The sequence below is a fragment of the Pomacea canaliculata genome, linkage group LG4, assembly GCF_003073045.1.
Source record: "Pomacea canaliculata isolate SZHN2017 linkage group LG4, ASM307304v1, whole genome shotgun sequence".
Lineage (NCBI taxonomy): Eukaryota > Metazoa > Mollusca > Gastropoda > Architaenioglossa > Ampullariidae > Pomacea > Pomacea canaliculata.
Window position 1 is genome coordinate 26721799 of NC_037593.1, and position 22703 is coordinate 26744501.

At 40.7% G+C, this 22703-nt stretch overlaps 2 protein-coding genes across 2 annotated transcripts; both read right to left on the reverse strand.

The window, feature by feature from the left end:
• Nucleotides 1-5530, reverse strand: LOC112562491 (arp2/3 complex-activating protein rickA-like). The gene is made up of 5 exons (XM_025235771.1): nt 4931-5530; nt 4707-4769; nt 961-1101; nt 545-769; nt 1-384 (listed from the first exon to the last, which is right to left on the reverse strand). Exons 1-5 carry the CDS (start codon nt 5528-5530, stop codon nt 1-3), a joined length of 1413 nt encoding a protein of 470 aa, XP_025091556.1.
• A 10262-nt stretch (nt 5531-15792) lies between these two features.
• Nucleotides 15793-19936, reverse strand: LOC112562907 (arylsulfatase J-like). Its single transcript, XM_025236506.1, has 5 exons — nt 19909-19936; nt 18245-18545; nt 17322-17853; nt 16324-16838; nt 15793-16094 (listed from the first exon to the last, which is right to left on the reverse strand). The coding sequence occupies exons 2-5, from the start codon at nt 18499-18501 to the stop codon at nt 15881-15883; spliced, it is 1518 nt and encodes a 505-aa protein (XP_025092291.1). The 5' UTR covers nt 18502-18545; nt 19909-19936; the 3' UTR covers nt 15793-15880.
• Between the last annotated feature and the right edge of the window lie 2767 nt (nt 19937-22703).

Sequence of the window (22703 nt, forward strand, 5' to 3'; positions counted from 1 at the left end):
CTAAGGAATGTATGCATAATGGCTAAGTGGAGGTGGGAGTGCTGGAGAAGGAGGATGGGGTGGTAGTGGTGGAAGGAAAGGTGGGGGTGTAGGAGGTGGAAATTGGGGTGGTAGTGGTGGAAGAGAAGGTAGGGGTGGAGGAGGTAAGGGTGGTAGTGGTGGAAGAGAAGGTAGGGGTGGAGGAGGTAAGGGTGGTAGTGGTGGAAGAGAAGGTAGGGGTGGAGGAGGAGGTGGTGGTGGTAGTCCAGCAAAAGATGTGAATGGCAGAAGCTGTGGACAGTACCAGCCTGCTGCACCGCCTGACTGCAAGTCTGGCAGTACCTGTACTTTCTGCAGTGCCTGTTGCAAGCGGGGAGCAGGTTCTTGGTGTAGAAAAGTTTGAAGCTGAAGCATTAAGAAATGAAACACTCACTTCAACTGCACATGACAAAGTTATAGTGACATAAAAATAGCAGAACTATGTTGACTTTATCTTTACCAAGACTACTTGTCATACACTGATGAATGTGAAAAAACAATAGAACTCAAAGCCTTAGTATCGTACCTTATTAGTACTAGTAGATTGTGTAGAATCCGTTGTTGGTGCAAGCTCTACCGTCAGTTTCGTCTGGGAATTTTCCACGACTTCCGTTTCTAAAGCGGCATCCATGAAATGGTCCTCTTGCAAAACTTTGTGCTTGGAAAATTTCCCATCACAACTGGCATTTGAGTGTATTTGCTGGCTGCTTGTGTTTAGCACTTTTTCCACAGCCACTTTGTTCAAAATACGCTGCACAGTTTTGGATGTTGGTTTTTGTGACAAAGTTGCAAGCTTCTCATAAACAGGGGCCTTGCTTACTGCCACACAATCAGTGTTTTGCACATTCTTTTCTTGCAGTTTCAGTTTGTGTGACGACTGAATAGTTTGAGCTTGACCTGAAGCACAGCGACTGAAGTCCTTTATAGCTCTCTTCTTTTTACACTTGAGCACAGGTCTATGTGACCAACTATTGCACGCTCAAAATCTGTTATGGCTTCTTCTGCCGTCTCTGCCTTGAATGTTCTCTTGACATTTTTGGGGCCTGACTTCCTATTGCTTCCTACACTGTTACTGCCATCTGCCTGCTGACAAACTTTGTCGTTTCTGTGGACAGCTGAATCTGCACTTTAGTCGTCTGGTTGATGAGTTTCGATCATCATCATGAATGATGAAAAAGTTTTCAGCAAATCAGTTATATTCAGCTCTGATTGCTGCATTTTGTCTAAAGTAACACTCACACAAACTTCTTCATCATCATGTGTGTAGGATATGTTTGTCAGTTTTGGATGATACAGTTTGGTATCGCTTTGAGAAGATATATTCTTAAAAAACTTTCTCAAAGTGTTGTCTAAATTTGGTGCTTTTCTTTTGAGACCTTTCCTCTCACTTTTTGAGGAATTCTGCGAGCAGTTTGTTGGATCCATAACTGTACCAAAACTGTCTACTTCACTATCCCATATACTAACTGCTGTAGAAAGAGGAAAGAAAGTGAGTCTCTTAAATACTGATTTTAGTGCTTGCATAAGGTATGAAGACAAAACAAGCAAAACTAAACAAAAAAAAAATTGGATAATAAAATTGGATCAAGTTGCACTGTTAAATGACTTTAAGAAACAATGGAAGTTACACACAAATACCTGAAGTGTAAAATATGATATAGATCTTATCAAAGTATATTTTCATGATCAAATGACAGTAGCAGCTAAACTGATCCTTATGGTGGCTCAAACAGGACATCTGGATGTTAATAAATAAAGTGAGCATTTCCATCAACAGAATTATTTTAAAATAGTTTTGAGGAAAAAAACATTAACAGTCATGCTGCTTTTATATTTGAAATTTGGGAAGTGTTTTATATTTGAAATTTGGGAATGAAGAATGGAACTGTTAATTATTCAATAATTTTTGTTGAGTTCTTGTGACTCAGGTAAAGCCGGCCTTGGGGTACAATAGTCTACTTACTAAGCACGCTTATACAACCTTTGTCCCTCTATGACAGGGGTGGGCAACTTCTCCGGTCGGCGGGCCGGATATGGGGAAATGAAGTCCTTGGCGGGCCAGATTACTGGATCAATACCTTAATCGCGTATTTATCTACATATGCAAGGAATAAATCGTGTTTAATGTAAACTCGCAAACTTTAATTTTAAAGCATAGAGACCGAAAACAGTATTTAATGATGTTAACGTAATGTACTTCAATAGCTGCTGAAGTCAATGAGACAGCTGCGGTCGATCAAAGTTGTCAACAAGTTGCTGGAACTCTGTGAACTCTGGCTGCATGTCGGACATAGAAATCCTCAGTAACGACTGCACGTGAATATCAGTTAGACTGGAACGCAGATTTGTCTTGTTAATGTTCATGGGCCACATTATCATGTACGACCAGAAACAGTCTGCGGGCCAGTCAAAATCCCGTCGCGGGCCGGATCCGGCCCGCGGGCCGTATGTTGCCCACCCCTGCTCTATGACATTGTTTGGTTTTCTAACCTATGATCCCGGCATTCTCACTTGTCTCGGATGTACATGCACTTATACAGGCTATGTGAGGTGCTGTGACCATTTCACCTAATCTTTTGCAGTAAGTTTAAGTAGGAATTCGATTTCTTACCTGACACTTGTGCGTGAAAGGGAGATACGTATTTGTAGCGTTGACGACAGAACTCACAGAAGCGCTAATGATCCTCGTGCCTTGGCGGCCACCACGTGGTGTCAAGCCACCACAGCCAATCAGATTGTGTTTTGCCACATGTATTATAGACCACAGCCAATCAGATTGAATTTTTGCCACATGTATTATAGACCTCAGCCAATCAGTGACTTCCTACACTGCCCTCGTTGTCAGCATTGGAGTCTCGTGACGTAACACCAAATATGCAAATGAGGGTCATAACCTTGCTGGAGGACAAACAACCTCCGCGTCTTGTGATGTTTACGCCTAAGGATTCATCGATTAGTTTTAATAGTAATAGTTAATCTGCTTTTAATCTCAATGTTGGTGAATGAAAGTGCTCCTTACATACTCTATACTCGCCCCCTTTCGGCGATACATGGAGGACAGTAAGTGCAGTAAAGCATGAAATGCGTGGAAGTATCTGCGATGCCATATTGTACGTTGGCAACACTAGGGTGGGATGGTCATTTCTCCCCTATAATTTCACGGCAGCGAGGTCTCCATTTTGTCCCAATGATCACACCACATCGGCCATGATCCCCAAAATGCTTCTTTTGTGAGGACAAGTCCACGGAAAATACAGGTTATGCCTTTCATGGGCTCAGCTTTTTATGAGGGTAGTGCCCACTTCGTTACCCCTTGCTGCTATACTTTAACGATATTTTTCCTCCCCTGTTTTCTCTTTCACCAACTTTCCTTAACAATAATAATAATAACAGGAAAAAGGAGAAGACTTTTATTTTATAAGTAGAGAAGTTGTTTTCACTAAGAGTTTGTACGGTTTATATTTTTTGTGTGTGCGATAACAACATGATCAGGACCCCAAGTATGGGTTAGGGTGGTTTGTGGACAAGCCCGAGGGCCTTTAGGCTAGGAAACGGGGGCCGTGCGTGCCGCTAGAGGTGTTGTAAGCCCTAAGTGATTAGAGTAAGCCAAGCGCGACCAGCCGGCTGACAGAGGTGTCAATTAGTCAACAAAGAGAGTTACACCCCAATGTCTAAAGTGTAATAATGGAGCTAATCCTCAGTTCACCTCCCTCTTTTCCCCAACAACGAACGCTTTCCGCGGAGTAAGCGACACCCGATTCATCTACCCGAGGTCTTCAAAAGGAACTGCAAGAAAAAAAGACAAACCTGACAAAGGTGGCGAGTTGCGTAACAGCCGTTTGATACCACGAAGATCATAGCTTCTATGATGCCAGGGTGGGGAGCGTTCCGCTGAGTGCTTTTGATGATGTAAGGCCCCTTGACAGTTGTGTCTGGCCACTGAGCTCAGCAACACAAATAGAAAACCCTCTGGGTATGTGTTGTTCTTGCGTAAACTTCAGTTTACCTTCTTTAAGGAATGTGTTTCTTTATAGGAAAAAAAAAAAAGCCAAAATTATGCACACCACATTGTGGGTTTCATTTATATATATAGACCTGTATTTGCAAGTTACCTTCACTCCCAGCACCTCTCTTTCTCAAACACACACAAGAGACAAAGTAAAGAAAATTGCAAACAAGAATTTAATGCAGTAATATGCTTGTTGAGGACATGCACCACACAGAATCACAAGTAAATACACAATTACAATCTGCTTAGACATTAAAAGATGGTGGGCAAGAAGGAAAGTTAAATGATTACACCACTACTACTATAATACCCAAAATACTGAGGAATGTATGCATAATGGCTATGTGGAGGTGGTGGAGGAGGAGGATGTTGGGGTGTAGGTGGAAGAGAAGGTAGGGTGGAGGTTGGGTGGTAGTGGTGGAAGAAGGAAGGGTGGAGGTTGGGGTGGTAGTGGTGGAAGAGAAGGTAGGGGTGGAGGTTGGGGTGGTAGTGGTGGAAGAGAAGGAAGGGGTGGAGGTTGGGGTGGTAGTGGTGGAAGAGAAGGTAGGGGTGGAGGAGGAGGTGGTGGAAGAGAAAGTAGAGGTGGCGGAGAAGGTGGTAGTCCAGCAAAAGATGTGAATGGCAGAAGCTGTGGACAGTACCAGCCTGCTGCACCGCCTGACTGCAAGTCTGGCAGTACCTGGGCTTTCTGCAGTGCCTGTTGTAAGCGGGGAGCAGGTTCTTGGTGTAGAAAAGTTTGAAGCTGAAGCATTAAGAAATGAAAACACTCACTTCAACTGAACATGACAAAGTTATAGTGACATAAAAATAGCAGAACTATGTTAACTTTATCTTTTCCAAGACTACTTGTCCTACACTGATGAGTGTGAAAGAACAATAGAAGTCAAAGCCTTAGTATCGTACCTTATTAGTAGATTGTGTAGAATCCGTTGTTGGTGCAAGCTCTGCCGTCAATTTCATCTGGGAATTTCCCAAGACTTCGGTTTCTAAAACTTTGTGCTTGGAAAATTTCCCATCACAACTGGCATTTGAGTGTATTTGCTGGCTGCTTGTGTTTAGCACTTTTTCCACAGCCACTTTGTTCAAAATACGCTGAACAGTTTTGGATGTTGGTTTTTGTGACAAAGTTGCAAGCTTCTCATAAACAGGGGCCTTGCTTACTGCCACACAATCAGTGTTTTGCACATTCTTTTCTTGCAGTTTCAGTTTGTGTGACGACTGAATAGTTTGAGCTTGACCTGAAGCACAGCGACTGAAGTCCTTTATAGCTCTCTTCTTTTTACACTTGAGCACAGGTCTATGTGACCAACTGATTGCACGCTCAAAATCTGTTATGGCTTCTTCTGCCGTCTCTGCCTTGAATGTTCTCTTGACATTTTTGGGGCCTGACTTCCTATTGCTTCCTACACTGTTACTGCCATCTGCCTGCTGACAAGCTGTGTCATTTCTGTGGACAGCTGAGTCCGCACGTTTGTCGTCTGGTTGATGAGTTTGGATCGTCATCATGAATGATGAAATAGTTTTCAGCAAATCAGTTATATTCAGCTCTGATTGCTGCATTTTGTCTATAGCAACGCTTACACAAACTTCTTCATCGTCATGTGTGTAGGATATGTTTGTTAGTTTTGGATGATACAGTTTGGTATTGCTTTGAGAAGATATATGCTTAAAAAACTTTCTCAAAGTGTTGTCTAAATTTGATGCTTTTCTTTTGAGACCTTTCCTCTCACTTTGTGAGGATTTCTGTGAACAATTTGTTGGATCCATAACTGTATCCAAAACTGTCTACTTCGCTATCCTGTATACCAACTGCTGTAGAAAGAAGAAAGTGAGTTTCTTAAATACTGATTTTAGTGCTTGCATAAGGTATGAAGACAAAACAAGCAAAACTAAACAAAAAAATAAAAAATTGGATAATAAAATTGGATCAAGTTGCACCGTTAAAGGACTTTAAGAAACACTGGAAGTTACACACAAATACCTGAAGTGTAAAATATGATAACATAGACCTTATCAAAGTTTATTTTCATGATCAAATGACAGTAGCAGCTAAATTGATCATCATGGTGGCTCAAACAGCACATCTGGATGTTAATAAATAAAGTGAGCTTGTCACCATTGTATTTCCATATTTCTATCTGTGCATAGATCATCAACAGAATTACTTTAAAATAGTTTTGAGGAAAAAACCTTGATCGGTCATGCTGCTTTTATATTTGAAATTTGGGAATCAAGAATGGAACAGCTAATTATTCAATAATTTTTCTTGAGTTCTTGTGACTCAGGTAAAGCCGGCCTTGGGGTACAATAGCCTACTTACTAGTAAGCACGCTTACACAACCTTCGCCTAATCTTTTGCAGTAAGTCAGTAGGAATTTGATTTCTTACCTTACACTTGTGCGTGAAAGGGAGATAGTTGGTAGTCCATTGCTGTAGCGTCGACGACACAAGCGCTCATGTTCCTCGTTCCTTGGCGGCCACCATGTGGTGTCAAGCCACCACAGCCAATCAGATTGTGTTTTGCCACATGCATTATAGACCACAGCCAATCAGCGACTTTCTAGACTTCAAGTAGGACTGCCCTCGTTGTCAGCATTGGAGTATCATGACGATATGCAAATGAGGGTCATAACCTTGCAGGAGGCAAACAACCTCCACGTCTTGTGATGTTTACGCCTAAGGGTTTCATCGATTAGTTTTAATAGTAAAAGTTACTCTGCTTTGAATCTCATTGGTGATGAATGAAAGTGCTCCTTAACTACTCTCTACTCGCCCCCTTTCGGCGATACATGGAGGACAGTAAGTGCAGTAAAGCATAAAATGCGTGGAAGTATATGCGATGCCATGTATGTACGTTGGCAACACTAGGGGGAGGGATGGTCATTTCTCCCCTACCATTTCGTCCCAGCGAAGTCTCCATTTTGTCCCAATGATCACACCATATCGGCCATGATCCCCAAAATGCTTCTTTTTTGAGGACAAGACAAGTCCAAGGAAAATACTTATGATTTTCTTGGGCCCAGCTTTTTATGAGGGTAGTGCCCACTTCCTTACCCCTTGCTGCTATACTTTAACGATATTTTTGTCCTCTTTTTTCTCTTTCACCAACTTTCCTTAACAATAATAATAATAACAGGAAAAAGGAGAAGACTGTTTATATTATAAGTAGAGAAGTTGTTTTTACTAAGCTTGTTTGTACGGTCGATTTAAAATTTTTTTTTGGTATGTGTGTGTTAACAACATGAACAGGAATTGAACATTGTTTCCAGGACAATGGGTCCAGAAAGGCAACTAACTATAAGCAATGATAATAAATAGTAGTAATTAGTATGTTTTCTATAAGGCCTGGATAAGTGGGCGCAGTTGGACTTGTGAAGGAATCCACAACATTGGAACAAGACTGGAGGGGAGAGCACTACGACGGAGGAGGCAGGGGGTTAGCGCTTTGTTGTGGAGGGGGATGTGAGGGTTAGGGGAGCCTAGGCCCCTGAGGTGTGGACTGTTAACGCAATTAGCTTAACGACCCTCGTCGCCGACCTTTATGGCTGGTTACATACACAGTGAATGGATTAGACGTCATAGCGGTGTCCCAGATAGCATGAAAACATTTTAAAAACGTTTTAAAAACGTTTACATGGTTGTAATAAGGTTTACGTTTTAGATAAAACGTTTTAAAAACATTTTAAAAACATTTACCAAAAAAACATTTTTCAGTAAAACATTTTAAAAACATTTTTAAAATGTTTGAAAATAAAACATTTAAAACAAAAATGTTAAATAAATGTTTTATAAACATTTACAATGTTAACCTTTATGGCTGCGCGTCATGACGTAATTTTTTATAAGACGTCACTATTTGATTTGCCGGCATTCACTTTTCCTACGGAATTTTAGAGCCAGTCCACGGTGTAGATACTGAAAATCCTTACAAAAAAGCATTTTTAAAGACTTTGTTATATTTGTCTTATGACTAGGTTTGATAGTTTAAAATCATTGCAGTTTTTAAAACATCAATGCTACGTAACTAAATATTTGCTATTCTTCTTGTGGATGCACGTACTCCCATGATTCCACGCGGCGCGACATTTTCTCTGCTGATGTACTGTATGTTTGAAAACCAAGGTTGTAATCTTTTCTCTTTGTTTACCACACACGTACTGCAGGTTCTTAAGTATAAAACGCTATATACCGTGTTCTAGTACAACACACATTTAATGTATGCTTATTGGGTGTGATGTGTCAAAGTTTACTTTCTGAATTGAGCGCTCGTACATAATCTAATATTCTAATACGTTAAGGCAACTGATAGTTCACATCATGTCGTCCTACTGGACGAAAAAAGTTAATAAAACTTGTAGAAGCAGCGTTGGCAGAACTGAAAGAAGAAAGTCAGATGTATTCAATACACACTGATACAAACATTCACGATTCACTGTCCCGTAGAGAAGGTGCTCACAGTTTTAGATCTACAGAGTCAAATTAATAACAGTTCGAACCAGCGGACACCAGAACTCTCAGCGATAACATCACGCCAGCAATATTTACCGACTAAATACAATTTGGATGAAAATAATGATGATGATGTTGTGAAATCTAATTTTAGTGAATTTGAAGATTATGTTGATGATCAGTTTGATTCAGGATATCTTCAGACAGCGACAGTGAAACAGATACAGATTTGGCCACACAGTTGGCATATTGGGTCGCAACATTTAACATTTCCAACAGTTCACTTTCAGTACTTCTTGCCTTGTTGCGACAAAAGCATCCTGTAATAACTGCTTGCTTGAATTCATTGCTAAACCGTTATCTATGGCTGAAATGGTACCACTGGTATTGTGTAATCATTTCTCATTATGGTGTAAATTTGTGTTACATGTTCTTACGGATGATAGAGTTTTTAATAACATTAAATAACGTTACATTATAACATTGCATGCCACAGAAGCAAACTGCAGTCAATACAATCATATCTCAGCTGAACAATATTCATGCTATCCTTCCTGAATTTACCATAGTTCCTTGAGTATAACAGTGTATAAAAATATATGCAGTCATAATCTCTGATGGAAATATGACAGATGAAGTCAAACGTCCAACACTCCATAAAGACACACAGTTAGCCTCCCTGGTAAGAGTTCATAGAGGATTGTTTATTTTTCAGCACGCGAAACGGTTAGCATACTGGCCACCAAGTGAGCTGACAAAACACCTTCAGGAGGGAGCTCTGCCAGATAGACATACCTGGACTCTTCAAGCTGTTTGCATTTTGGGTTCAAAGGGTACTTTTATACTTTTTACTCATTGTCATATACAGGTAGTCCTCGGGTTACGACGGTCTCGAGTTACGTCGTTTCGTGGTTACGACGCTCATTCCCACTTACGAGGTTTAGCGAAAGTAGACTCATCTGATAACAGTGCATCAAAGAAAAGGAAGGCCATCACCATGGAGGTGAAAGTGGATATCATAAGGCAATCTGAGAAGGGAAAACAGCAACAGAAATTAGCAGGTCATTAGGACTTAGTCGCTCGACTGTCGCTACGATTATCAAGATAAAGATCGCATCGTTGAACACGTGACAGGATCTGCTCCTAGGAAAGCGACAGTGATAACAAAGCGTAGTGTACTGCACAATATTTTACTGTACTTATGTTTATTGATAATTATGTAGGGTACTGTGTTAGGATAGGTGTTTGGATAGGCTAAGTGTTTGCAGTACTGTACTGTTATTATGCTACAGTACTGTATGAGCGTATGATCCGACTTACGTCAAAATTCGGTTTACGACTCCGCGTTAAGAACGGATCCCCGTCGTAAGTCGAGGACTACCTGTATATGTTTATTATAGAGATTAGATGTTTGATGACTTCATCAGCCTGGTTAATATTTTTGTGGTCAGTCTCTTGATAAAGTTTGTTCATATTTATTTTGTAAAAGGTTTTAAGGTAGTGTTAGTGTCTTTAGTCCACGCAGACCTTGCTTAGGGTTTATTGTGGTTACAGACTGGAACATACAGCCATATGACCATTAACATCTCAGCGAACAGACAGTTAACTGATTTTGTCATGTGAAATTCATATTGTGTGGTAAAGCATTGCATGCCATTATTCTCGATGTTTATTATAACTTCACAAAATAATAACCCTTTCAGATGAGTATTTGGTTGCCAGACGAAAAGTGGATAACAGCCAGTATACATCAAACTTGGATACAACAGATGATGACAGCACTAAAGGTTGAAAAGATCGGAAGAGGAAGAGAAACAAGTAGTCACATTGTGTCTTCTTTGAGTTATAGAATGACAGGGATTAGGGAATCCCTAGGTTTGGAGAACAACTTACAAGATCAGTACAGATTTCAGTATTGCAGTTCATTTCAATTTGTCATGAGGGTAATATTGATATTATGATAGGTATAGCCTAGGAATTATTTATTATTTTATTTCTTAAATCTTTTACTCCAGAAATTCTTAAATTTTCATAATTGTCATTTCACTGCACACTTATTAATAGGTATGCTTGTTAATTAGGTTAGGGCTAGAGAGCCCAGACGAGGAGGAAGAAGACGACTTTAGATGGAAATCAGTGCATCCAGCAGTGCCAGCAGGACCATTGCCAGACTCATTGCAACCACAAGTGGAAAACAAGCGTTTATGCCCACAGGTAAATGCACTAACCACAAGAATATTGCCCCACGACGTGAGCACCCCAGTGACCAACGTAGTGACTCTCAGCAAGGAGTACAAGAGGGGACAGACCTCACAACTGCAGCAGTAAAAGGCGGTACCCAGAGAGTGTCTAATGAAGGTAAGTCAGACAATTTTATATTATGGGTTACTTTTCTTGCTTTTTGTTTTGCCTATTTAATTTTGTTGTGAATTCCCTTCACAATCTCAAGTTGAACATAGTGTTGGTTATACAAGTTTCTAACTGCCTCCCAAATCACCGTTGATTGGCTTCGTTCACCTATAAAAGTTAATTGTCCACTTTTGCTCACAGTGCTATGTTCATACTGTTGCAGCATTTGCCTGGCTCATTCTGAAACAAGACAAAGAATTGAAATTGATGCTACAGGAAGTAAAAGATATGGTGATTCATTCACTGATAAGCAAAGACCAGCCTGCTCCAGCAAAGGATGCCTGAATGTTGCCAGAAGATTTGATCCTTCCGATTAGAACACAGCAAGAGCTGTTGGAACTGGATGGACGCCTTGATGATGATTCCTTTCATGAATTACTCGTACGTAAAGCAGATGTCATTGTTACAGCCATGATTGAAATGATAATCTGTAATAATTTAGGGAATTTTAAAGCATAGCTTGACATTTTTGAAAAACTTATGTTTTTATAGGGAATTCATTTGAGAATGATCAGTTCTTGTCAATCTATCATACATATATAGTGTGGAACACAATAAGTCAAATTTTAAATCCAGTTTCAAAGGGTTTCAGCCTCATAAACTTTATGGTTATTGGGAAGGAATCATTAAATGTCAGCTTTTTGTGAAAGTTTTCAGTTTATAATTTTTGTATGGCCCTTGAATTGTAAATAATTAAAGCCATGTATATTTTCACTACACCCTTTCTTGTTTATGATGTGTGGCCTACTTTTGACAGATATGTTTCTTGTCTTCTAATGATTTGCAAGTCAAAAGCCTCTCCTGTGTGGGTAGAACGAATGCAAAGGATTGTGCGAAAAGAATCATGCGGCGACTCCTGACCGACAAGGTTGCTCGGAACTATAACTGGAAAGGACAAAAGGGAGAGATGTGTGCTTTCAAGGACTGAAGGTGCAGGCCATGATCTACAGTAAGTGATGATGTATAAATGTTAGTGTATATTATTATTAAAGGTATAGATATATGATATATTGTCTACACATACTTTGACAAAAAAAAGAGAAGTGCAGATCTAAGTGCTTATTTTTGTATAACATGAATTGACATTTTTCATTGCTAGCTCTACAGTTTAAAATTATTTGTAGCTCTTGTCAGTATTAATTGTGCTTCTATGGGTGAAACTAGCGTAAAAACGGAAAGACATGGGGAACAAGCATAAGCACCATAAAACTGAAACAATATGTATAGTGTTAGACTTCTTTAGTCCATCTTTAATCTATAAACCTGTAGCGCTTCTTTAATCTACAAATCCCATTTTTGCTATCTGCAGAAGCTGTACGGAAGAACCGTGGGTGTATGGAGGCTTCCGATAAAGTTAGTGCAGGAGCCATCACAGAGTGGAGACCAATGCTTCAGCAGACAGTGCTGTTCCACCTGTCCGTCGTCCTTCCCGCCCGAGCTGCCATCCGCATCAGAGAGCGACGACTCCTCTCCCAGCGACAGAGAAGTCTAGAGATATGCACGTCATGTCTACGATGACTGCAATGCCACCTACAGCCGCCGAATGCCAGTACTGGTCACGTAGCCATTTGCTTCCCACGGCAACTAGCAGGCAGTCCAGACAGTCCTTTGCCACTGGATCGCCCCCACGATCAAGAGCTGTCTCCCACATAGGACACCTCTGCGCTCTACCTCATTGTACTCCTCTACACTGGCATATGTCTGCCCCACCTTTCTGCATGTGGGACCACAGGCTTGTCACCAAGCAACTCTTGACCCCAATTGGAACGCTTGATACTTCACCATTTAAGTTCACACATGACATTGCTGTAGAAGAGGTCCTATCCAATACATGGCCTTGGATGTAGCTGGTGATTATCTCTGATATTTTGCACAAATATCTGATAGTTTAGATATCTGATGACTACGAATAAGAAGGTTTCCGTATATTCGAATAAAGGCATGTGGATCTGCTAGTGTTCTATATACCTTGTTCTTAAAGCCTTTTCTCCAGATGTACAGGAACCTTTGTTCAGCCTTGTTTTACAGTGTGGAAAATCTCATAAGGCTGGTTAATTTGACTGATGTGTCCATTGTAGAAGGTTGGTGATGATAATTTGATCGTTGTTATGTACAGAAGGATACCTGTATGTCTTGTGTATTTTGTGCTACATCTAGATGGATTAACCATATACTATATCTTTTCTTACATCTAAAGCTCTATTAGTTTAGTTTTAGTTTAATTATTCCTTGGAATCTTTATGGAGCTTAACACCTATCCTTGAAACATTTTAAATTGAACTGTTTAAAAGTGTTACTTTAATAACATTCCTTTGCTTTGACTTAACAGTGGTTAATTAATTCCTCTGATTGTTCTCTGTTTCTCATCTTATCACATATGGTCAATGCTTTTGTTGTACATCTATAGTTAATGCTTATTAATAATTGGAATGATATGTCCCTTGTAGTAGGGTAAGAAGATGATAATTAGCATATTGTTATCTACATAGGGGTAACTGTCTTTTTTTGGTGTATTTTGTACATCATCCAATTGTATTTACATTTCACTATTTTTTAGTAAATGTAAATGTCGATAAGTTTCGTTTTAGTTCAATTATTTCTTGGCACTCTGCACGGATAACAGTGCCGCACAACCTCACCTTTAAGTACTGAAATGTGAAATATTTAAAAGTATTAATTTAAGAAAAGATCCTATGCATTGATTTGTCAGTGTTTAATTAATTCATATTCTTGTTCTCTTTTTTGAGTATCATTTATTCATTTTTGTCACAAATGGTCACCATTTTGTACTTGCTATTGTATAATGTAAATTTGTCTCCTGGATGGATCCACAATGACACGAAATATGGTTTAATTACAACAAATGAAAATCTTCTCTGTACGTCATTTATGCCATGTTTGAAGTGAAACTGTGAAAAGTATGTGTGAACTGTGAAACATTTACATTAGGTTTCAAAAACATTTTTAAAACGTTTAAAAAACGTGTCCTTCGAAACATTTAAATTAGGTTTAAAAAACATTTTAAAAACGTTTTTCAAACATTTACATACAAATATTTATTAAATGTTTTTAAAATGTTTTGCAGAAAAATGTTTATAAAACGTTTTTAAAATATTTTTAAAATGTTTTACAAATGTTTGCAGAAAACGTTTTTAAAACATTACTTTGATGGGCATGATAAACATTTTAAAAACGTTTTCTACAAACCTTTTTAAAATGTTTTATGTACACATTTTAAAACGTTTTTAAAACGTTTTTAAAACGTTTGCATGCTATCTGGGGTCTTTATTCTTGCAGGTGGCAATAGTCATGACAATCGCCCCAATTAAGGATTAGGGTGGTTTGTGGACAATCCCGAGGGCCTTTAGGCAAGGAAAGGTGGGCCGTACGTGCCACTAGAGGTGATTGAGTGGGGCGATTGTCATGACTATTGCCACCTGCAGGAGTAAAGACACCGCTATGACCTATTTCTCTTAATTCTCTTTGTTGTCAGGGAAGAGCAGTCGCGCGAGCGCTGACGCGGCTCTGCGCGACTCATTCTTTTACGTCATTACGAAGTTGACGTAAGTAAGCTTGGCACAGCGTAACTAGGGTGACGGTAGTCAACTGAGGCGGAAGCCATGTCGACCCTTCAACATTGCGTTCATGATTGGTCGACCCAGTCTCCAAGAAGGACTGTTTGGAAGGTCGTCCTAGTTACCTGGTCGCTAATGGCCTGATTGGTCATTTGTAGGAAAAGAGCAAGTTAAGTTAGGGATCTAACGTTTCTCGGGACAGACGAGAACGAGCAAGCAGTGAGACAAAAGCTCTGAAGAGGGTTATCATTGCGTTTACGGCCTTCAACGTTATCTACAGCGTTCATCCGTGAGAGGTCATCGCTTGTATTCTGAGGTGTATTGATTCGATAGGAGTGTATCGACTTCACCCATACAAGTGATACGGCATTGCCCACCGTGGATTACTTCTGAAGGATTATAGATTCGTTAACGATCATCGGCGTTGATCTACAACGTTTAACCGTATAAGGTGTAGCCCAGACATCGCCTGGTATTCTATGGTGTGGTGTAGGTATTGATTCGATGGGAATATATCAACTTCACCGATACAGGGGATACAGCACTAACCACCTTAGATTTACAAACTTTGTGATGTAACCCGTTTGGATTTAATCTACCGGTCCAGTCTGTCATCTCGCCAGCCCGTCAGACAACCATAGGAGAGGGTAGGGCGGTGAGGGAGTAGTGCTATTTTCCTTTGTTTCATTCACATTTCGTCACTATTTAGTTTCCTAAACATTAAATGTGTTAATTGTTGGCCGGACCTTTTTTCCTGAAAAAGGTGGAAGAGTGTGGTGAGCGTGGTTTACATGTAGATGTTTACACGCGTTCGTATACATATTTAACACACTCTTCCTAAAAAGTTACAGACGACTCGATATATGTGTATATCTAAACAATAAGTTGATTGATATACATATAAACAATAGTTACTGTTTCTACGGTATATTTCTTGTCTCAAAAACATCCCCAAACTTCTAAAACACCCAAAACTTGTGAAAGGAAAGGGAGTACCTGAAGAAAACCCACAACGACATGGGTTAAACGTAACATAATTATATGGCAGCCGACCATTCAGCTTGTGCAGACTAGAATTTTGTTCACAAGTATAGTCTTCTACAACTTTAGATAAAGTGTGATCATTCACTAGCCACTAAACGTGCGGCTCTTTAATGTTGCCATGCATCTACTTCATGTCGAAAGTAATTTTTTAAATTTTCTGTGTGAAGGATGAGATGCATGAGTGATAGCTCTTAGAGCTTGAGCCAAGAGCGAGACATAGACATTGTGATGTGGTCACGTTATTCATACATCCCAAAAACAAATAAACAGGAGAATTAAAATCAGAAATTTTATTTCTTCTTGAAATCTCAAATCTTCAGAACATCAACTGGTAACCGAAACGTCTGAAGATTGTGTCATCTGCATCTTTTAATATTTAGGGGTTGGGGTTGCACCAGTCGGTTCCCTGGTAGCCAAACGTCTCGTTGTACTTGACCCAGGTGACGGGTCCCTTTGCGGCTTTCACGAAGGGGAACAGGTTCTTTTTATATTTGCGAAGCAATTTCTTCATCTCGTCCACTTTTAATGGGTAGAGGTCTTTGAGGTTGTAGATCTCCTGGGGGTCTTCTTCGATGTTGAAGAGCAGAATGCTATAATTGGAAAAGGAAAACATCGTAACAATCTGCAGTGTTAATGGCAGAACAGATACGATAATCAGCCATCTTAGTTTACTGCAGTGCTAACAAAAAACCCAAAAACCATTGGAACTGCAATGTTACCAGAGAACCGAACATACCGTGACCCATATAAACAAGAATCAGTCATTCCAAGGTGGTTGATTAAATGATTTTGTCATTCAGTCCAGATACAAACGCTTACTTGGAAATGTTGCTCCTCGGGATGTCTTTGCCGAAGTTGATGTCGCCCCACGTCAGGTTTCCGGAGTAAATCTGGTTTCTTAGACTCGGTATCATGGAGACAGGGGGATACCAGCCGTTGAATGCCATTCCAGGAACACCTTCGCAATATTTATATTCGGATTTTCGAATGCAGTAGCGGTTAGTGGTGTCATCCATGTTGTAGACAAACTCTGTCCTGCCGGTGTCGTTGTTGGTGAGAATCTGATTCCACAAGTCTTGACCATCGAGGCCTGTGGTGGGCGGGATAAGGCCGGCGGCCCTCATCAAGGTCGGGAGCCAGTCCACGGCGTGGATCATGCCCTTGAAGGTGGTGTTGGTGTACCTCAGTTTGCCGCTGTTCAGCACAGTGAACGACCTCATGCCTCCCTCCCAAAACGTGGATTTCTGCCCCCGAAGTGGCCAGTTAGCCCCTCCTCCATCCAGAGGTCCACCGTTGTCAGCCAACGTCACCATGACGGTGTTGTTGTACATTCCCTGCAAAGCAATTCACAGAACAAGAAAGATATTGAACAAGGAAAATATTCGGTAGTTGCTATCTTACAAGTGTTGGGATAGGCTGGTTTCCCTATCCCCGTGAGCGGTCCGGTGGCGCAACGGTTAGCGCCTGTCACCAAGACAGTGAAGGTTGGCTGCCCTGAAATCATTTCTCATCTCGGGCACGCTGTTCTTTCTCTGCAGGTGGCATCTGTTTACAGGGCTGGCTGCCTTGCCTTGATATAGCATCAGTTGCTGGCATGGCGTAAAACACCAATTGCACCCCCCATCCCTGTGAAGAGGGTACCACGTAGAGACAGAATATGTCAGTTTGAAAAGAGATCTGAATCAACGATTCCTAGGACTTACACGGTTTGGTGTCAAAGGTCAGGAAAAGATGTTATACTAAAGAGTGAAGTGTCAAAGATCCTTTAGCCACTGAACCGCCCTGCGAGGAAAAGAAGGTGAGAAAATGGTTAATACCTCTGAGATGAGAACATCTCGCAGATCTCCGATAGCCTGGTCGGCCGAGTACATCATCCCACAGCGCGTGCGCCGCTCGAGGCTTTTGATGTGCGGGCACACCGTGTCCACCACGTCCTGCTTGGCCTCGCACGGGCAGTGCACGCTCTGCATGGCGTAGTACAAGAACATGGGCTGACTCTTGTTGCGGTTGACGATGGCGTTGCGGACGTACTGGGCGAAGAGGTCAGCGGCGTACGTGCCCTGGTCGTAGTACACGTCAGTCTGGTTGCGGAAGTCGTAGGAGAAGGGACTCTGCTCCGAGTGGTTGAAGAAGCCCAGGGCGTTAGTGTAGAAGCCGAAGTCGTAGTCGAACCCTCGCCACAGGGGAGTTAGGGTCTTGTTGCAGTTGCCCAGGTGCCACTTGCCCACCTTGTAGGTGGCGTAGCCGTTCTCTTTCATGTACTCGGGAAAGAGTTTCAAGCTGGTGTTCAGCCACGCCAGGTTAGCTCCTTTGATCTGGTTAATCTGCAATCCGTATGTGTAGGGGTATCTGGAACAGCGAGGAGCAGTTTACTTGTCGTCTGTCAGAAGGACTTTGTTTTTTCCACCAAGATGTGGGACGCATATGCATTCCATGTATTGCAACAAAAATTATATCTTCATTTGAAAAATTTGAGTATAATGATAATCTAACTCTTGAGATAAAAACACATCAATGGAGGGAAATCCCTTTAGTTACACAGTTATATATATATAACCGCATTGCTATTGGCAAGTCTCTGAAGTCATTAGAGAAAGAAAGATGCTCCCTACCAGACCCCACAAACATATTTTTCTATAACTAACTGTACCGTTCATTTAGACAATAAGGAATATTGACACGTCCTTTGTGAAAATTGAACATTTGTTATCTACCTAACGGACAACAAAGGAAGGTTTACCTGGCCGTGAGTATGGCGGAGCGGGTAGGAGCGCACACCTGCAGAACGTAGGACTGATTGAAGGTGACGCCCTCTTGCCTAAGGCGCCGTATGTTGGGGGTTCGCATATCGGGATCGGCGTCTTGATGGTCACAATAGCCCATATCGTCCACGAGCACGATGATGACGTTATCTTTTATGGGAGGCGACTCGGAGGCGACGTTCTCCAAGAGAAGGACGCCCGCAAGGAGGGCGATGATCAGTGAAGAATGAACCATGGTTCGTCTGCAGACTTCAGATACTTCCTTCGTCCAAGTCAGATCTGGAAAAGCAGCCATCTTTCTAACTGTGATAATTATCAAATACATCTATGTTTATGATGACTTATTGTCAAAGTTGTCTAATGGGGTGAAGGGGTAATGAATGCTCAGGTTTGTCCATTCAGCCTTCTGTTGCTTTGTCACTCCAACATTTGCTCTATCTGTATCCCATAAACCTTAACCCGTGTTATCGGGGGACGACATTAAAATGGATACATGCAAGAAGACTGTGTGCTTCTCCAAACATAACACGCTATTAAAAAAAAACTGAGTTTCAGATGCAAGACGGCGATAATTTCACTTTTACCCAGACCTGATTTTATTTCTTTCCTAAACAGTTTTGGATTACCGACTCGCTTTGTCAAATTCTCTGCTTTTACTTTCTTAAAACCTTATCTCTTTCTCCTTCACTAGTCTCCAGTACTGTTGCCTTCCTCTACCGACTGATAAAGACTTTCGTCCGACCTTTGACATCTGTATTTACGTAAACAAGATTGATCAAACTTTTTTGCCTCTGACCATTCTTTGTCAAGCCGGTCTGATTGTTTCAGCGGTTGCCTGTAAAAACGTTCTTCATACATGTCGCCGCTGACTGTAGGCAGTTCACGAACAGACCAATCGCTTCATTCACATTTTCTTCTAATTCAGAAGACGCACGCGCAAGTTCAACTCGGGCTTCTCCAATTTACTAAGAAGAGGCAGTTGTGTACAAAGCTTCCGGTTTAGTCACATTCTTTGTTTAGGTTCACCGAGACTAACAGGGGAGAACTTCGCAACAGGCTAAGCAATTCACCTATACACATCCATGATCCACACTACTTTTTCAGTTCATTTTCCATTTGCACGTGAGTTCTCTCGGTTTGTTCGTGTCGTGCGCACAATCAGTGACACTGATTCGCATTTTAAAGACAGGAATATTTCTTCCTTAAACAGTTCATTGGATGAACATATGCAATCTAAGATACTGGACCCTGGTTTTTAACTAACTGTGACACAACTAACGGCATGGAAAAAATGTCCACTCATCAAGTTAGAACAATTAAACAACTGACATAAATCAATTAGTTTTCTGCCAAACATATTAAAAACGGTATAATCTGATGTTCTTTCGTGACTTTTTTCTTCATGTTCAAACAGATCATGCCCCACTGACACATTACTGTGGTGGTGGTGGTGGTGGTGGTGATGATGATGATGATGATGATGATGATGATGATGGTGGTGGTGGTGGTGGTGGTGGTGGTGGTGGTGGTGGTGATGAGCTGAGCGCGGGGACGGCAGGCGGCAGGTTGTATTAGGTGGGTGGTGATGGGGATGATGATGATGATCATCATCATGAACAAATTAGAAAAGATTGAAACATACCAGTGAGAATACGCTGAAGAAAAGCGAGTTTCGCTCATGGAAGGACAAACATATTGTATGGCCTCTTATATACTTTTACATAGTGGTCACAGCTGCTAATGCTGTTTATCGGGGTAAAACCCCCCCAAAAACGGCCTTTTATGAGAAAGATGAATGAAAATTATTGTGAGATAACAATACCGTGCTCGTTTAGGTTTGAAGGGTAAGTAAAAATACATCTGTTCCCAAAGCCCTCCTGTTTCTTTCTTTTCTTACCATTGTCATCGAAATGTGTTGTGTTCCCTGGACTGTGTCTACAAAAATTATTATTGTTATTGTTATTATTATTATTGTAAGCAAATGTCATGGCTGAAGTGGGAAAGTCAGACTTAGTGCGAGGGATCCTAAGGACGGCATGAAGGATGGCTGGAACTTTCACGTGACTGATTTGCCATTACAAATGGGGGCAAGAACAAGTAGACGGGCAGATCAAGAGGGTGGGGAAGAAGAGATTTTATGCCTTGTGCAGAGCCAATAAGTAAGGTTATATCACGGTAAAACAGTCGGCCACGTATTGAGAAGGAACGGTGTGCCCGAGACGAGATCTGAACCCAGGACAGCCAATCCTCACTAAACCTAACCGCTGCGCCACGGAGATCGAAGGGCAGACGACACAGAAAGAAGGACCGTTATCTCGTGAGTCTTTGTTTTATGTTGTCTCTGCTAGTTTGATTTATTTATGTCCTTAGTCGAATAAATGTTTGCGTTTCTTTTTATCAACCCTTGTAGGCTTATGAAGAGAGTGAGTCTGGAAGATTGTTATTGCGACTGTATTTCTTTCCTCCCCATCGCTCTCCTTTCTCTCATTCTCACACACACAAAGATGGCAACGATAACAGAGTTAAAAAAAAAAAAACAGTTTGACGATAGAATATAGTCAGCAACGTCTTGAATATAGTTGAAGTTTCATGTCTCATTTCTCCAGGAACCTTTTTACCGATCTGAAATCCGTTTCATACTGAATACTGGATGCGGAAATACAAAATACTGAAAACTTAATGGGTCTCAATGTGAAGTATATAAATTGTCCTCGGTTAATGTCATTTCTTTACAACGTGGATGAGAAAAACAATTGGTTTACAGCCAGGACCGCTGTCTATGTGCTGTTCGTACATTATCACGATGTTTGCTGGCGTTTTCTCTCGGTATTTCATCTTTTCCCACAAAATTTGGGTCATTTAGTAGATAGGTGTTTTCTGTGACCAAAAATATACCGTAGGAAATGAAATCGAGTTTTTCATGTATATCAATTAGCCTGGTACAAGTGATCAATTGGTACAACTGATTTCATTATGGGTCGTTTCCATTAAAGATGCAGTTGCCAAGAATCTATTGACGATCCTAAGTGAAAATGTACTGCACTTTATGTTACATTAATATGAGGTTGCAACTGGTTTTTACTGATATTTCTCTGAAAAAATTCGAGTAGTTTACACTCATTGATGTTAAATTGATGCAGAGATATTTTTACTGGCTTTTCTCTGATGATATTTTAAGAATATCACAAACACTGAGTTTAAATTAATGTTGTCAGATTTTTATTGGCTTTTCTATTATAATGACCTAAGAATTTTACAAATATTTATGGTAAATGATTGATGGCGGATTGTTACGATTAATTTTCTCTGAGATTTTCTGACAATATTACAGACTCGAGACAAGATGTGGTGTAATTATATCATGTACTCCCCAAACTTTCATCTGATAAATGTGCAAATAGCTCATTACACCGAGAAACAGAAAAAAAAAATTACATCAGTGAGCGTGGAAACAGCTTGAGATAAGAGATTTTGAGTTATCAGCCAAAAATCTTATTCATGAGTTTTCTTTTATTACCAGATAACATATGTACCTAAGTAAAATGGGCAATAAAAAGATTGTTGAAGGGAAAAGCAATTCAAGCTGACGCTTAAATGAGAGACACTGATGTACTTAGTATGTCTAATCACAATTTCAGGTTGCAAGGCCATCGTTCACTTACAGTCGAGTCCAAAACACAGTTTCAGGCTGACTTATGAACGTCGCCACTTTTTCGAACTCTTTTGAAAAAAAACCCAAACTGGCTCTTTTTCATAACGAGGGCGGACTTCACCCCAACATCCATACAAAATGTTGACCATTGCTGGAATAGTGTCCTCAGCTTTAGGGAGGACCCATTTGAAAAGTGTCGAGCAGTTTTCGCCAAACACAGAAAACATGGAAGCTGCGGAAGGCTGAGCTGACGAGAAATGTCGGCAAACTTATTGTCTCAATGAACGGTACAGATAGTTATAGAAAAATCTGACTGCGGGGTCTGGTAGGGAGCATCTTTCTTTCTCTAATGACTTCGGAGACTTGCCAAGTCCTGTTGCCTTCCTCTACCGATTGATAAAGACTTTCGTCCGACCTTTGACATCTGTATTTACGTAAACAAGATTTATCAAACATTTTGGCCTCTGACCAATCTTTGATGATGATGATGATGATGATGATGATGTTGATGTTGATGTTGATGATGATGATGAACAAATTAGAAAAGATTGAAACATACCAATGAGAATACGCTGAAGAAAAGCGAGTTTCGCTCATGGAATGACAAACATATTGTCCGGACTCTTATATACTTTTACATAGTGGTCACAGCTGCTAATGATGTTTATTGGGGAAAAAACGAACAAAACAGCCTTTATGAGAGAGATGAATGAAAATTATTGTGAGATCACGATTTTGTGCTCATTTAGGTTTGAAGGGTAAGGAAAAACACATCTGTTCCCCAA